General features: G+C 56.9%; 1 protein-coding gene across 4 annotated transcripts in view; it reads right to left on the reverse strand.

Moving 5' to 3' along the window:
- Positions 1-4,632: 4,632 nt before the first annotated feature.
- GNB1 (G protein subunit beta 1) overlaps positions 4,633-13,406 on the reverse strand; it is a 92,315-nt gene continuing 83,541 nt past the window's right edge. For 3 of the 4 annotated variants that reach the window (XM_060088828.1, XM_060088829.1, XM_060088826.1), the window contains 5 exons: positions 9,345-9,411; positions 7,697-7,898; positions 6,850-7,066; positions 5,164-5,279; positions 4,633-4,953 (listed from right to left, as the gene is read on the reverse strand). In XM_060088828.1, the coding sequence (XP_059944811.1) occupies positions 5,173-5,279; positions 6,850-7,066; positions 7,697-7,898; positions 9,345-9,411 (593 nt within the window). In that variant the 3' untranslated portion in view covers positions 4,633-4,953; positions 5,164-5,172. Of the gene's footprint in view, positions 4,957-5,163; positions 5,280-6,849; positions 7,067-7,696; positions 7,899-9,344; positions 9,412-13,406 lie in introns of all 4 variants that reach the window. The other variant, XM_060088827.1, reaches the window with a different exon arrangement.

The raw sequence follows: 13,406 nt of genomic DNA on the forward strand, positions 1-13,406 counted from the left end.
GCCGGGACTCCTTGCCCTGTGTTGAGAGACCTGGAACACAGCTGGGCACAGCAAAGGACATCTGTCACTGCTGTCCTGGGACCACTGGGCCACGGGGTTATCAAGGGTGAGTGGAAAGGGGGGCAAGGATGGCGGGAATTTGGGGGGATTTCTCAAGCTCCGTAACTTCCCCATCTGGTTATTTTGTAAACCCAACCGCTTCCCCAAAGTGACCCCCCAGCCACACCCACAGAAGAGAAAAGCCTTTTGAGCTGTGTTTTTGGATATGATCATTAACATAATACTACTAATGCTTGGCCAGGCCTCCCAAGAACCTTCTAGGGCACGGACAGTCTGCAGAGAAGGCAGCTCCGGCCTGGTAACTAGCCAAGGTCACACAGCAGGCACCCTTCCTGTGCCCTTTCTAAAAGGAACTTGTGCAGGTGTGTGTCTGTAATCATGGCAGTCTGTCCATTCTGGACCTCAGGCAGAGACCTTGGGCAGGAGCACTTCCCCATTTCAGAAATGAGAAAACGGGGGCTGTGGCTTCCTTCATCGGAGCCTGTTGTGCAATCTCCCAGCAGGCCCTGGGCCCACCCTGGGGATTCCGGAGCCTCCCACTCACACCCCGCAACCCAGAAGGCCAGTGCTGGGAGGGGCACTTTAGGGCCTCCGGAAGATTCCTAGAGATGTTGCTTGGGCTGAGGGCCGAGGCTGAGCTGGAATGAGCCGGGCAGCGGTGGGGACAGGGAGGGGTCAGCAGCAGGGACGCAGGCGGGCGTGGGGGTGGGGGAGGGGTGCCAGTCAGGCCAACGTGGGCAGTGGGCTGGGCAGACGATGCCGGGTGTGCTTCAGAGGGTCTGTGTTCAGGAAGGGCCAGAGGTGCAGGACTCTTAATTTGGTATGTTTCTTTGGTATGTTCTTTCTTTGGTATGTTCTTTTTCTTAAACATGGCTCCCCTACTGTTTAAGCTTTAGACCCCCCAAAACCTGGGCTCCTACTCTTCTGAGGGTTGAAAGATGGGGGACCATAGAGGGTGCAGTGGCTAGGGCTGCCTCTCCAAAGCTGGACTCATTCAGGCAGGGGGGCGCCCTTGGATTTGGGGTGCAGGGTGTGGAAAGGGTGCTGCTCTTTGGGGCTCTGCTCCCAGCTCTTGGGGAAGTAGGCCTCAGCTGTGCCTGCTGGAGGGGAACGGGGTAGAGGGAGGCTTCCCAGCACCCAAAAAAGGAAGTGTCCAGGGGCCTGGGTGACAGGTGTGGCCGGGAGGCACCGAGGGAACGGGGCGGGCGGCGCGAGCCTGGGCGTGTGGGGGGGGTGTGGTGGTGATTTCTGAGCGCGAAGTCGTGAGCAGCCCCTCCCTGCTCTAGCACCTCACAGACGTGGGACTCGCCAAACTCTCACACGGTGTCTAGGAGCAGGTGCTCTTGTTGCAGTTTTCACACGGGGAATCAGGGGCACAGAGAGGGCAAGTAATTGGCTCCAGATCACACAGGGAGGACGTGAAGGGGCAGAATTTGGCCGAACTCCAGGAGTGGGGAATGGTGGGGGGGGGGGAGACAAGCGGAGTGGTGTGGGTGGGGTGGCCTTTTCCTGCTCTCACACATCAGGAGGAAGAGGAACCGCTGGGGTGGGCAGGGGGGCGCCGAGGACCCCGCTGTGCGCTCCGCGTGAAGGGTCAGCATCATGGGTGCTGGTGCCGGCTGGGGTGGACACCTCGAGTGGACGTGAACGCTGGGTGCTGGAAGAGGCGATGAGACCTGACATCGGGGTGCAGGTAACCCTAGAGCTCCCTGCAAGGCCCCAGTTCACGTCCAGCTGCCGAGGGTCTGGCCAGAGCGTGGACATCGCACCTGCAACAGGTGTGCTCACCAGAGCCAGCTGCTACCTCAGACACTAGGGGCGGAAGCCGGAGGAAGGATGGTGGAGGCGCAGGCACCCTGGAGGAGGGTGGGGCAAGGAGATCATCACTTCCCAGGTGCATCCAGGCCCAGGAGGCTGAGGTGTCCCGGGCCTCAAGCGTGAAATCCGAGGCTCACGCCGGGCAGCGCAGTGCGGAACGCGCTTCACTTCACACCACCGCCTGGCTGTCCTCTTGGTGCCCCCGGACACCTATTTTCAGTGACCGCTTTGCTGAGGTGGGACGGCGGCCTCGAGGCCAGCAGAGGGGCTGAGTCTCAGCTCCCCTGGCCCCGGCTCAGAGGGCACCCAGTCTAGCCAGCCCTTGCTGAGGCTCCTGTGCCCACCCCGTGCCCCTCTGAGGGTGGCCGACAGCAGATGTGTCCCTGTGCCAGGATAAAGGCTTGCTTCCTGACCCCAGGAGACCCTCCCTCCCAAGGACTCAGGCTGCCAGCCCAGGGAGCACCTTGGATGCTCTCTGGCATTTTGAGACAGCTGGCAGTGTTAAAACATGCAACGAGCATATTTATTCCAGAGAGACGCGGGGGAGGAGGTTGGAACCGGGCGAACCCACTGTTCAGGCTGTCAACCACCGGGAAACCGTGCCCACGGTCCTTGTAGGAGAGACCCCTGCAATCACGCCAGTCCCACCCACCCCTCCCCACGGGCCAGGCCAGGAAGACCGACTGCCCGTGTCTTCCTGACAACTGGAAAAGGGAGCTTCAGGAGGGAATACTTCCCACTGAGAGCAGTCTTCACTTACTTATGAATCTGACCCGTGGGAATTACCAAGTTACCTTTCGTAACCTTACACAGAATATTTTGGACTAAAAGAAAATTGTGTCCTTTAGCACGAAGGCACAGAAGGCAGGGCTGGGGTCCAGGGAAGCGGTGGAGTGAGGCTTCCTCACTGACATGCAGTGAAGTGTTTGCTTCTCATGGGTGTGGGGCAGATGCTCATTTTTTTCTTGCAAGATGCAGGTCTTTTCATTCGGACACAGATGAAAACTGTTCTATCATCTGAAGGGAAGTATGTGTCTGGAGTAACATCCTTAGTATCTCAGGGAGGGCCACCAGTAGGGGCCGAGGCTCAGAAGAGGAGAGGAAGGTAGGAAGCGACTCGGGAGACTCCCGCTGCCGGGGGACGAGAGGACCACAGCCTGGGTGGTGACGGGGGGCCAGGGCTGGTGGGATGCTGCTGCTCTGCAGGCCCATCTGAGGACCGGCCGCTCCTTCCTTTCATGGACTCTCTGTGAGGGGGACAAAGCACGTGGACAAAGCAGAAGGGAGGAGCAGCCAGGGGAGGGCAGCTGCCCCCCCGACACCGGAACGGCCCCACAGATGAGCAGCCACGCCCACATCCCTCATGTCAAACCGCTTTATTACAGCTTAAATAACAGTGCAGTGAATACAGGGTCTATCTCGCATCCAGCTTCCTTGCAGTACACTGACTTTAAAATTAAATACAAAAGGTGAGGGACAGTGCAGAGCGCTCTACAGGGGTGCCGAGGGGGGTGGGGCGGGGTGGGGCTGCCTGTCCCACTCTCTGCGGGTCCAGGGCACGGGGCACGGGGCACAGGGCACACAGGATGGTGCGAACACAGGATGGAGAAGCCACTGCTGCCTCTACGGGGGTGCTCGGTGCGGGGGGGAGGCCTGCGCCGTCCCAGCGCCACTGCTCCGCACCGGACGCGCACAAAACCAGGGACGTCTGCGTGTTAGAAAAATGGTCTGCCTCGGTGCAAAAGGCTGGTTCCACGGGAGAGCCGGGCTGTGAGGAACCCACAAAGGGAGGCCGGGGTCTCCATTCCCTGTACCACCCCGCCCCACCCCCCAATGCCAACAGCAATCGTTTGGAACAGGACTCGTTTTTAGAGGAAGAAAGAAACCAGTGAATATCCCGCTAGGTGAGTGTGTAGCGCCGCTGACTGCGCGGCTTCCGATGCGACGCGTGTGCACAGAGGAGCAATGGTTACAGCGTTAAAGAGGTTATTTCTGAAAAGAAAGAGAACATCTAAGGACGGAGTCCTATATGCACTTTTGAGCATTTCTACAGCATGCGATTCTAAAAGAGTAAACCCACCCGATATGGCAAACGATCAAATTTTTTAAAATTTAACTTAGAAAGTTTGAGATCATTATTTTCAAAACATTGATTTGTACATTGTTTCATACACAAATAACTGACTGACTATCCAAGCACAGGACGGGCACCTCGCTTGAGAACAGAGGCTCCTGACGATCAGGGTGGGGCACAGGGTAGTGTCGCGCTGTTGCTGCGTATAAACTTCCCTCCAACTTCACAAGGAGACCCAGGGTGAGATTAAAAACTGAACTGAGAAGGCAGAGAGGGTGGGTTGGGAGCAAAGGTGCCTCACTGGGGTTCACTGTTCGTCCACGGCGCGCGCTCTGATCCTTGACTTCTCAGCATCATCCTATGCCGTGTGTGCACACCACGATCATGTGACACGAGACGAAAAGTAAAAAAACTAGGGGCTAAATTTACATCATTAACAATTCCAGACAGGCTGCACTGGACCCTCCTGCTCTGTTTAACTACTGAACAGAAAGGAATCCAGTTTAAGAAGGAAAGATGAAGGTCTGCAAAATCCTGTGACAAACACAATCTGAAACTTAGAATCAACTACAAGATGAAGTCCTCAACTTGTATTCCAGGAACATCACAAAACAGGATCACTGATCTAGAATTCAAAGAAACTAGTAAAAAAGTGTGTCTGTCTTACAATTACACTCAAGTTTACCTTCTGGTTAACATTTTTATTATAGTATTTCCTTTTAAACTTATTCAAGACAAAAAGAAAAAAAAAAAAAAAAAAAGAAAAACAAAGACAATGGTCCCGGAAGGAATGCACGATTTGTTTTAGTTTACAGCACAGAGATTCTTCTCGTAATGGGAATTGTGCTCTTGGTTTCAGCAATAAGTGAAGGGAAAAGGTCTTGCCCTTTTGAAGTTCTGAGGGGTGCAGGGCGTCCGCGTTAGTAGGGGTGGATTGGAAATGCTATCACTGTAACGCTCCAAGGTTGGAATGGTCTTCCAGTCACAGCGGCGTCCACCTGCTGCTTTAAACAGAGTTTAGAGAAACATGAAGAGAAACGGAACACCCTGGTGCAGGTGCACAGTCAGTATGATGGAAGTGCTCCAAGCTGACACCAATGCTCACCTGCCCACAAGTCCAGATCAACTACATCCAAATTAATCTTAGAAACCCCGACCCACAATTTCATGCGTAGAGCTCCAAGCAGGGAGGGCACGGGGCAGCTCCTTACCTGTTGGTGTTAGTTCCAGATCTTGAGGAAGCTGTCCCAGGACCCTGTTGCCACGGCCATCCCGTCGTCAGTCACCCCCAGGCAGCTGACGCGGTTGTCGTGCCCGGCCAAGACCCCTGGGAGCAGATGGCAGCACGGTCACCCCCGGATCCAGCCACTCCCTGAAGCAGACCCAGAAGCCCCCAAGGTTCAGTCCCTGCCAGGCCTCAGTGGTGAGGAAAGGACACCAGGAAGGAGAGGAAGCCTGGTCAAGTGGAAACTAAACCGAAGCTCACGCCCACTCTTGTCCAAGGCGAGGAAGGGTCGGCACGCTCCTCTCCCATGGTGGACGTGCCCACGGCCGCGGGAGGGATTCACAGAGAAGGAAAACACACTGGAGAACCTGGCAACGTGTCTGTTATCAAGACACATGGGTAACAGCAGGACAACAAGGAACATACACAACTGAAAGGCACTAACACACACACTCAACAACCTAGGGCCTCCGGCACCGACTCCTGAGCGCTCCCGACGGAAAGAAGCTTAAATAAAAAATGGAACAGGGGACTTCCCTGGTGGCGCAGTGGTTAAGAATCCTCCTGCCAGTGCAGGGGACACGGGTTCGAGCCCTGGTCCGAGAAGATCCCACATGCCGTGGAGCAACTAAGTCCGTGTGCCACAACTACTGAGCCTGGACTCTAGAGCCCATGCGCCACAACTACTGAAGCCCGGGCGCCTAGAGCCCGTGCTCCACAACAAGAGAAGCCACCGCAGTGAGAAGCCCGCGCACTGCAACGAAGTGCAGGCCCCGCTCGCCGCAACTAGAGAAAGCCCGTGCGCAGCAACAAAGACCCAATGCAGCTGAAAATAATAAATAAATAAATGAATAAATAAATAAATTTATTTATTTATTTATTTATTTATTTAAAAGAAGCAACAGAAGCACAGCAAATATACAGCACAAGAGTGCAGGCTGCAGGCTGCTCTTCATTTGTTCCTGATGCCCGGGGCCCGGTGCAGAGCACAGAACACAGAAGGCTGGTGACGGACGCTGAGGGAGGGGCCTTTGGGGTATCACAGAGTGAACCCCGCCCCCCAAGACAGGGCCTCCTGTCGACACTCAGCAGTCATCAGCCAGAGAGTTCCACATTTTTCCAGAGGAATCTGAGCCACATCTCAGAGCACCCCCACGCGCCTCCTGCACTCCTCTGAGTGTCAGCAGGCACTGTCGGGGCAGAGGCCGCGGGCGCTGGGGGCACGTGGTGGAGCAGGAGAGGCAAGAGGGGCTCAATGCAGAGCGGGAAGCAGATCCACCCAGAGTGGGAGGCCACGGGCTCAGAGCCACGCTCCCTTCCCCACCCTCTCTGGCACTGAAGACTCCATGAGCATCGATTCATGTGCCTGAACCCCTGTCTTCAACACTGCAAGTTCTCATCTTTTGCACAACCTGCGTTTTAATACACTTGTGAACGACACAGCTCTTGCCTGCCTTTCACGTGTGAGCTCCAGTCTGTGCTTCCAACATGCCCGACGGGAGGGGGGCTGTGAAGACCAAACGGCTGGCCCATTGCTGCCCACCGCGTGCCGCACAGGGCCGATAGCCCGCCGCCACTGGCCTGCCTCTCGTCCCCCTGCCAGGCCTACACATCTCAGCTCGCGTGCGGTCCGTCTGTGCTGGTGAGCCGGCGAGGCGCAGCAGCTGCCTACCTGCCCTGTCGGCCTTGAGGGCATCCCAGACGTTGCAGTTGAAGTCGTCGTACCCTGCGAGGAGGAGGCGCCCGCTCTTGGAGAAGGAGACGGAGGTGATCCCACAGATGATGTTGTCATGGGAATAAGTCATGAGCTCCTGATCCGCACGGAGGTCGAACAGCCTGCAGGTAGCATCGTCCGAGCCAGTGGCAAACGCATTGCCGTTGGGAAAGAACTGGAGAGAGAAAGCAAACCAAGATGATTTGCAAATGCACAGAAAGAAATACTGCAAACATAAACTGCCCGACAGCAGAGCGACTGTGGGCCCCGCACAGGGGTGGCGCGACGTGCTCGCCCTCCCCAAAGAGCTGGCTTCCCCTCCCCATTCGCCCTCCCAAGGGAGCAGCAGCATGGCCACCACTGACAGGCTGGGCTCCCTGCAGGCCGCTGGCAGCCAGGCTGAACCCGAGGAGGATGGCTCCTCGCGAGACTGGGCCCACCGTCAGGGTGCCGGGGACAAGGGCAGGCTCCCTCAACCGCCGCGCCCTGCGCGCCCCCGCAGAGCTGGGCCAACGGGCTCAGCTGCAGCGCTGCCTGTCCCCTGATGGGGGAAGCTGTGTGATACAGTCACTGGTCACCCCCAGACCGGGAGATACGCCAGGCCTCAGCAAGGACAGCTCAAGTCACAGCTGAGTCTCCCACAGGGAGTTTTTTTCAATTTGACTGTATCTGCATAGAGAAGAGAGACCATCTAATCCTGAAAACGTTTTCAAATCTGACGATGCAGCCCGTGGCTCCAGAGAAGGACTCTCACTTGCTAATGGCCGGCGAAGGGCCCCGACCCGCACCTCGGACCCCAACTCACACAGATGGCGTTGATGTCGGACTCGTGGCCGGTGAAGGTCTGCCGGCACATCCCTTCTCGCACGTCCCAGAGTTTGGCTGAAGCGTCACAAGCACCAGAGACAAACAGTCTGGTGTCCGGAGCGAGCGAAAGGCTCATGACATCGCCGGTGTGTCCAGTGAACGTGGTCGTCTGCTGGCCGGTCTCGATGTCCCACAGGGCACTGGGGCAGAGCAATGACAGCGGTCACCCCACTTGCTCAGGAGACCCGTCCTGTGACAATCGGCCCTTCTAACCCCCCAGGACTGCAGTCAACGTCTGCACCTAAGACAAATCTAAAACCTGCAATCCGGCTTTGTTTAGAAGGGTTTGTTACAAAGCAAATGAGTAAACACAATAGACAAACACAATACAGATGAGCACACGCCCACGGGCTTTATGCTAACTGTGATTTCCAAGAGGGAGCCCGAGTCCCTTTCAAGGAGGGATGCATGCGGTCCCCGCGCGGGCTCAGGGGCAGCAGGAAGCTCCCGGCTGCCATCCCAGGCTGGACAGAGAATGCGCTCTCTGCTGCTGCCCGCTCCATGCCCTCCAGGGCCCCACGGGCTGGGATGAGGAGATGACGGCCCTTAACTGGGCTCACTCAGCGGCGGAAGAGCTACGCTCGGGCCCACAGCCGTCAGCTCGGGTGGCTACATGGAGGGCAGTCAAAGGTGAGACACAGCAGTGCCGCGAGGACAGCGTGTGCTGTTCTGTGCTTCACCCACAGAAGCAACACCACCGGAAGCTGCTCATTTCCCGTAAGCCTCGCAGAAAACCTGGCTCAGCCCAACCACCCAAATCCAAGCGTGCAGGGCCCCTTGCTAGGGCCTGAGGGATGACAGAAGGAAGCAAGACATTCCCAGGGTCTGAAAAACATCCCTCATGAATGAAAAAGCTTTCACAGATATCTTCTAATACAGAAATTCTTCCCCAACTGACAGTCCAGATGGATTATAAATCTTTGGTGAACCTATGGACATACATAAAAAGGACACCTTATGAAACAGGACCCAGCCGGGGCACCCCCTTGCCCCCTGCGTGGCCCGCTGGCTCCTGACCACCACATGCCTCAAAGGACCAGAATAACCCACAAGGAGAGTTTAAGCCTAAAATGACTCAACTATCTAAAGATTTAAAAGGATATGCTTTGGTGCTTCGAGTGAAAACATTAAAGAGGTTTACGTGGTCTATCCTAAAGTAAGGTGAAACTCTAAAAATTAATTCGTTTGAAATAATTCACGTGAAATTGTGACAAGTGACAAACTTTTTAAAGCTGTGCTTAAGAGTCCACAATGGGCAGTGCTCACCTAAGCGAGGGGCTAAAGCACACCCACTCCCCCAAGCACTACTAAAGGTAGCCTGGAAAGGTAAAATATGCAGGGGGAGAAAAGAAAAGCAGGCATTTCATGCAAAACTGTAGTTTCAAAATCAGTTCTTTGCTGTTCAAGACGGAACTCTGAGCTTTAAAATCTGCACAGAGCACCATGAAGCCACCCGTCACTCAATGCCACCTGTGTCTGAAGCCTCCTGGCCATTTCCAGTTAAAATGGCCTGAGAACTCCCCTGCGTCTTGAGCTACGGGCCAAGGCAAGCAGCATTAAGACAGGTCTGGCGCTCAAGTACTCACCAGGTGGTGTCTCCAGAGCTGGTAACAATCTGATTGTCGTCCAGAAAACGGCAGCAGGACAGGTAACCTGGAAAACAGACACACATGATGGCCCCAACCTTCGAGCCCCTGACTCTATGATCTTATAAATGGAAAAACACGTTGGCAGAACAACTATGGTGGAAAGGTCCACAGCAAGGGGAGACAAATACCTCGTCCACCACCCCCGGCCCCTGCCGTGTGTGCTGCAAAGAGGAAGAAAGCAGCACAGACAACACGCACTGCCGGGCAAGAGTCAGAGCCCGGACAGGCTGGTGCAGCCCCAGGCCCAGAGGACTGGACTCCGAGTGAGCACGGCGCCCCGAGAGGCTCGGGAGGCAAGCGCACCCGTCCGCCCCTGCTGCCCTTTTGGACACGTCGGGAGGAGCAGGGATGGAGGGTCTGCAGGGGCCAGCCAGAGCCAGAGATGAGGATGGGTGTGGGGGGTGGATTTGTTTTCTACGGGACAAGCGCTGCTTTTGTCCTAGTGTAAGTGACCCCGAGAACTGCGCGTGCAAGGTAAGCACACCTGCCCCCGGAAGGCCCAGGGGATGGTGGCAGAGCAGCCCCTGCCCCCAGCGGGCCGGGCTGTTGCCAGGGAGAAGCATGCCTGCCAGGTCTTCCCAGGCCACACCAGAGCCACGTGTGACGCTGTGTGAATCAGTAAGATCAAAGACGAGATACAAAGGGGGGCCCACTGAAGGCTGCGGATGTGGAAAGTATAAGGATATTGGGAAAACAAAGCACTTATCTAACATATTACTGTACTGTCTCCCATAGAAAAAACAGAGAGAGAGAACCATTTCAAAATAGCAACGACGTGCCTAGACAAGAACCTGTGGTCAAGTGCTCCCTGGAGGCCACGTCACATCCACAGGACACCAGGGACCACACGGGCGCCCTCAGCCGCCCCGAGGGGCTCTCTTCCCGCTGAGTCTCAGCCCAAGTTCCGCTCCGAGAACAGCACTTACTTCCTGCCACACTCTCACCCTCGCTCAAGCCAGCCTTCTGGGAACCAGCCCTGGGACCCTCACACCCGCCATCACAGCACTAGCCTGTCTGACTTGGGATCCCAGCAGACAGGGAGGAGCGTCGTGGAGACCCCAGCACCAGCTGGTCTCACACAGGGCCAGACAGGGGCACTCCTAGGTCAACAGCACAAAGAAACACGACCTCAATGATGACCTCTGTCCCACCTCGTGCAGGCGGTGGTCCAGCCCCAGGGAGTCCACGAGCTTCCCACCCCAAGGACCAGAGGCTGCCGGCTAAAGCCTCGGCTCTAGAGCACTAGCAACCTGCTCTGGCCTCTTCAGGGCCTCAGATGGTCAGCACACGTCAGCTGGCTGACCCTCAGGAGCCAGGCAGGCTGTGGGAAATGACCAAATCTACAAAACCACACACGGTCCCTGGGGATCACAAATGCTGTTAAGACTCCAAGACACATGCAGATGAAGAGGGGGGTGGGGCAGCGCGCGCACACGCAGAGAGGCGCGCGCGCGCGCGCGCACACACACACACACACACACACACACGCGCGGAGCCCCGCCTGGTCCTGGGGCGAGGGCGTCTCAGGGACCTAAGAGACTGCGTGTGGAGAACACTGGGGTGGCTTTGGTGTTCGTTTTCTAACTTCCTGTAGTTTGAGCTTTCAAAATATACACAGTTGACCCCGGACAACATGGGGGCCGGAGGTGCCAGCCTCCTCGAGGCTGAACATCGGCACGAGACTTGGAGTCGGCCCTCGTTGACAGCGGTTCCTCGGTCTCCTTGGGGACGCTGCCCACTTGGGCTCCTGTGTGCTGTATTTGGAGAAAAGCCTCCGGTGTCAGTGCACCACTGCAGTTCAAACCTGTGCTGTCCAAGGGCCAACCCCCCAAATACTACTGTTCATTCGACAAAGTCGGAGCTGCTCGCTCCTAACTCACCGTGTTGGTCTCTGTACTTTGTACATCGAGGGAAAAAGACAAGAACCAGGTGGATATTATATTTTTTACAAAAATCTGTTTTCCTCCCAGAAAGAAAAGGTGGGAACCAGCTTTTCTTTTCACATTTATTTATTTGGCTGTGCCGAGTCTTAGTTGCGGCACGCAGGATCCAGTTCCCTGACCAGGGGTCAAACCCAGGCCCCCTGCACTGGGAGCACGGAGTCTTAACCACTGGACCACCAGGGAAGTCCCAGAACCAGCTTTTAAATTAGGTTAACAAACAAGTACTGAGCATCAAGGCTCAACAGCCCTGAGACGGGAACTCACCAACCATGAACACCAGACTGCCCAGCCGGCGGGCTCGGCAGCCGACCCCACAAGCCCAGCGTCCCAGGAGGCCGGTGACGCCCTGTGTGCACGGGGACCATCAAGGGGCACCCGGGCTCCGGGGAAGCCTGCGGGGCCGTTCTGGCTGGGGGGCGGGCCGTGGCTTCAGAGTAGGCCCGATTCTCAGCGCAGCTGCTAACCTGCAGTGCATGTTCCCGTGAGCTGGCTCACGAGCCCCAGGCCTCCCAGAGGAACTGGGATCATTCCGGAGAATTACTGGGAGGAAAAGAGCTGTCTGAACATTTAAGTTCTCAGTGAACGGTGGCAGTTACTGTCTTTGCCTGTATGAGAGCGAGCAAATTCCCTGAAGGGGCTGTGTGAGTGTGTGTGTGTCCTCAGCAGAAGGGTGGCTGGCCCCGTGGCGCTGCTGCCTTACGAAGGCCTCCAGAGGGGCAGGGAGAACAGACCCTGACAAAAGTGGGCACCAAGTGTGGAGGTGCCAGGCCTCACGGAGACAAGTGGCAGTGGGACACAGGCGCGCCGGGGACAGCCTGGCGCGGGGACGAGCTGGCAGCAGCCCAGAGGGGAGGAGGCTTGCAGTGCGGCAGGGCAGGCGCTCAGGTCAAGGACCCGTGCGAGGGAAGGGGGCGGTCCCGGTCCAGAGAGGCGGGCAAGCTCGCCTCCTCATCCAGAGGGTAGCTGACCCAGACGGCAAAACCGAAGACCAACGTGCACAGACACGTGAGCCACTGCGAGCGCTGCCCCGGACCAGACAGCTCGGCCAAGGGAACTCACCCCAAGAACACGGCTACGGCCCGAGAAGTCACTTCTCTGCAAGAACAGTATTTACAGCCACAACACGCGCACTAGTGACAAGCTGGGAACTGCTGCAATGACCGACGACAGGGACAGATCAGCGCACCTTACAACGGAACCCTCTCCAACTCTGCAGGACAACACTGCAGTTCTGGATGGGATTAGAAGTTGAAAACACAGAAGAAGAAATGTTACTTTCCCAACTTTCTACGGTGAATCACGCTGGCAATCTTAGCCCAGCCGGCACCTGGGGGAGGCAGGGGCAGCTGGCTGGGCGGGGAGGGAAAGCCGACCCACTCGGAGGTGCACAGGGGAGCGGAGACCGCGAGCAGAGGGTGCGTTCTCTGAGCAGCTCCGTGAAGACGAAAGAGAGACAACGAAGTAACAACAAGAAGGCCTGCGAGTGAGGAAACGCCACCCCAAAGAGACAAACCCAGAAACTGCTGATGCCAAAGGACAAGCACCCAGCAGCAGGCCGGGTGCATCCGTCCACCTGGAGGTTCACGCATCCTCTCAGGCTGAATGCAGGCACAGCCAGGACCCGTGGCCAGCCTGGGAGAGGGGGCGCTCTTGCTGCTGGGAGGCTGAGCCGGCTGGGGGACGCCCAGAGGGTAGCCGAGCCGGCGGCGCAGTCCGTGAGGTCAGGAAGTGAGCAGTGGGACCTGAGTTTCCCTGACTGCGACCACAGAAAGCCCAAAACTGCTGTCAGGTTAACTAACTGCCACAGAACAGGGTGCTGGAGAGCAGCACAGGGTGGCCCGGAGCAGAACTGTGGGACACGTCTTTCCTCCCAGAGCGGGGCCTGCTGGCGCCTGTCAGGAAAGAAGCAACTAACAGGTCAGGGGGCCCGTCCACTGTGCTTTCACGTGCATTCAAGCCCCGGGCAGCATGGACAAGTCATCCCTGGAAAATGAAATTTTAGCCACCGCAAGGGCCTCTGGCAAGAGTACAAGGCAGTCATGTCACCCCCAGGAAA

Source organism: Mesoplodon densirostris, chromosome 2, assembly GCF_025265405.1.
Source record: "Mesoplodon densirostris isolate mMesDen1 chromosome 2, mMesDen1 primary haplotype, whole genome shotgun sequence".
In the NCBI taxonomy this organism is placed as follows: Eukaryota; Metazoa; Chordata; class Mammalia; order Artiodactyla; family Ziphiidae; genus Mesoplodon; species Mesoplodon densirostris.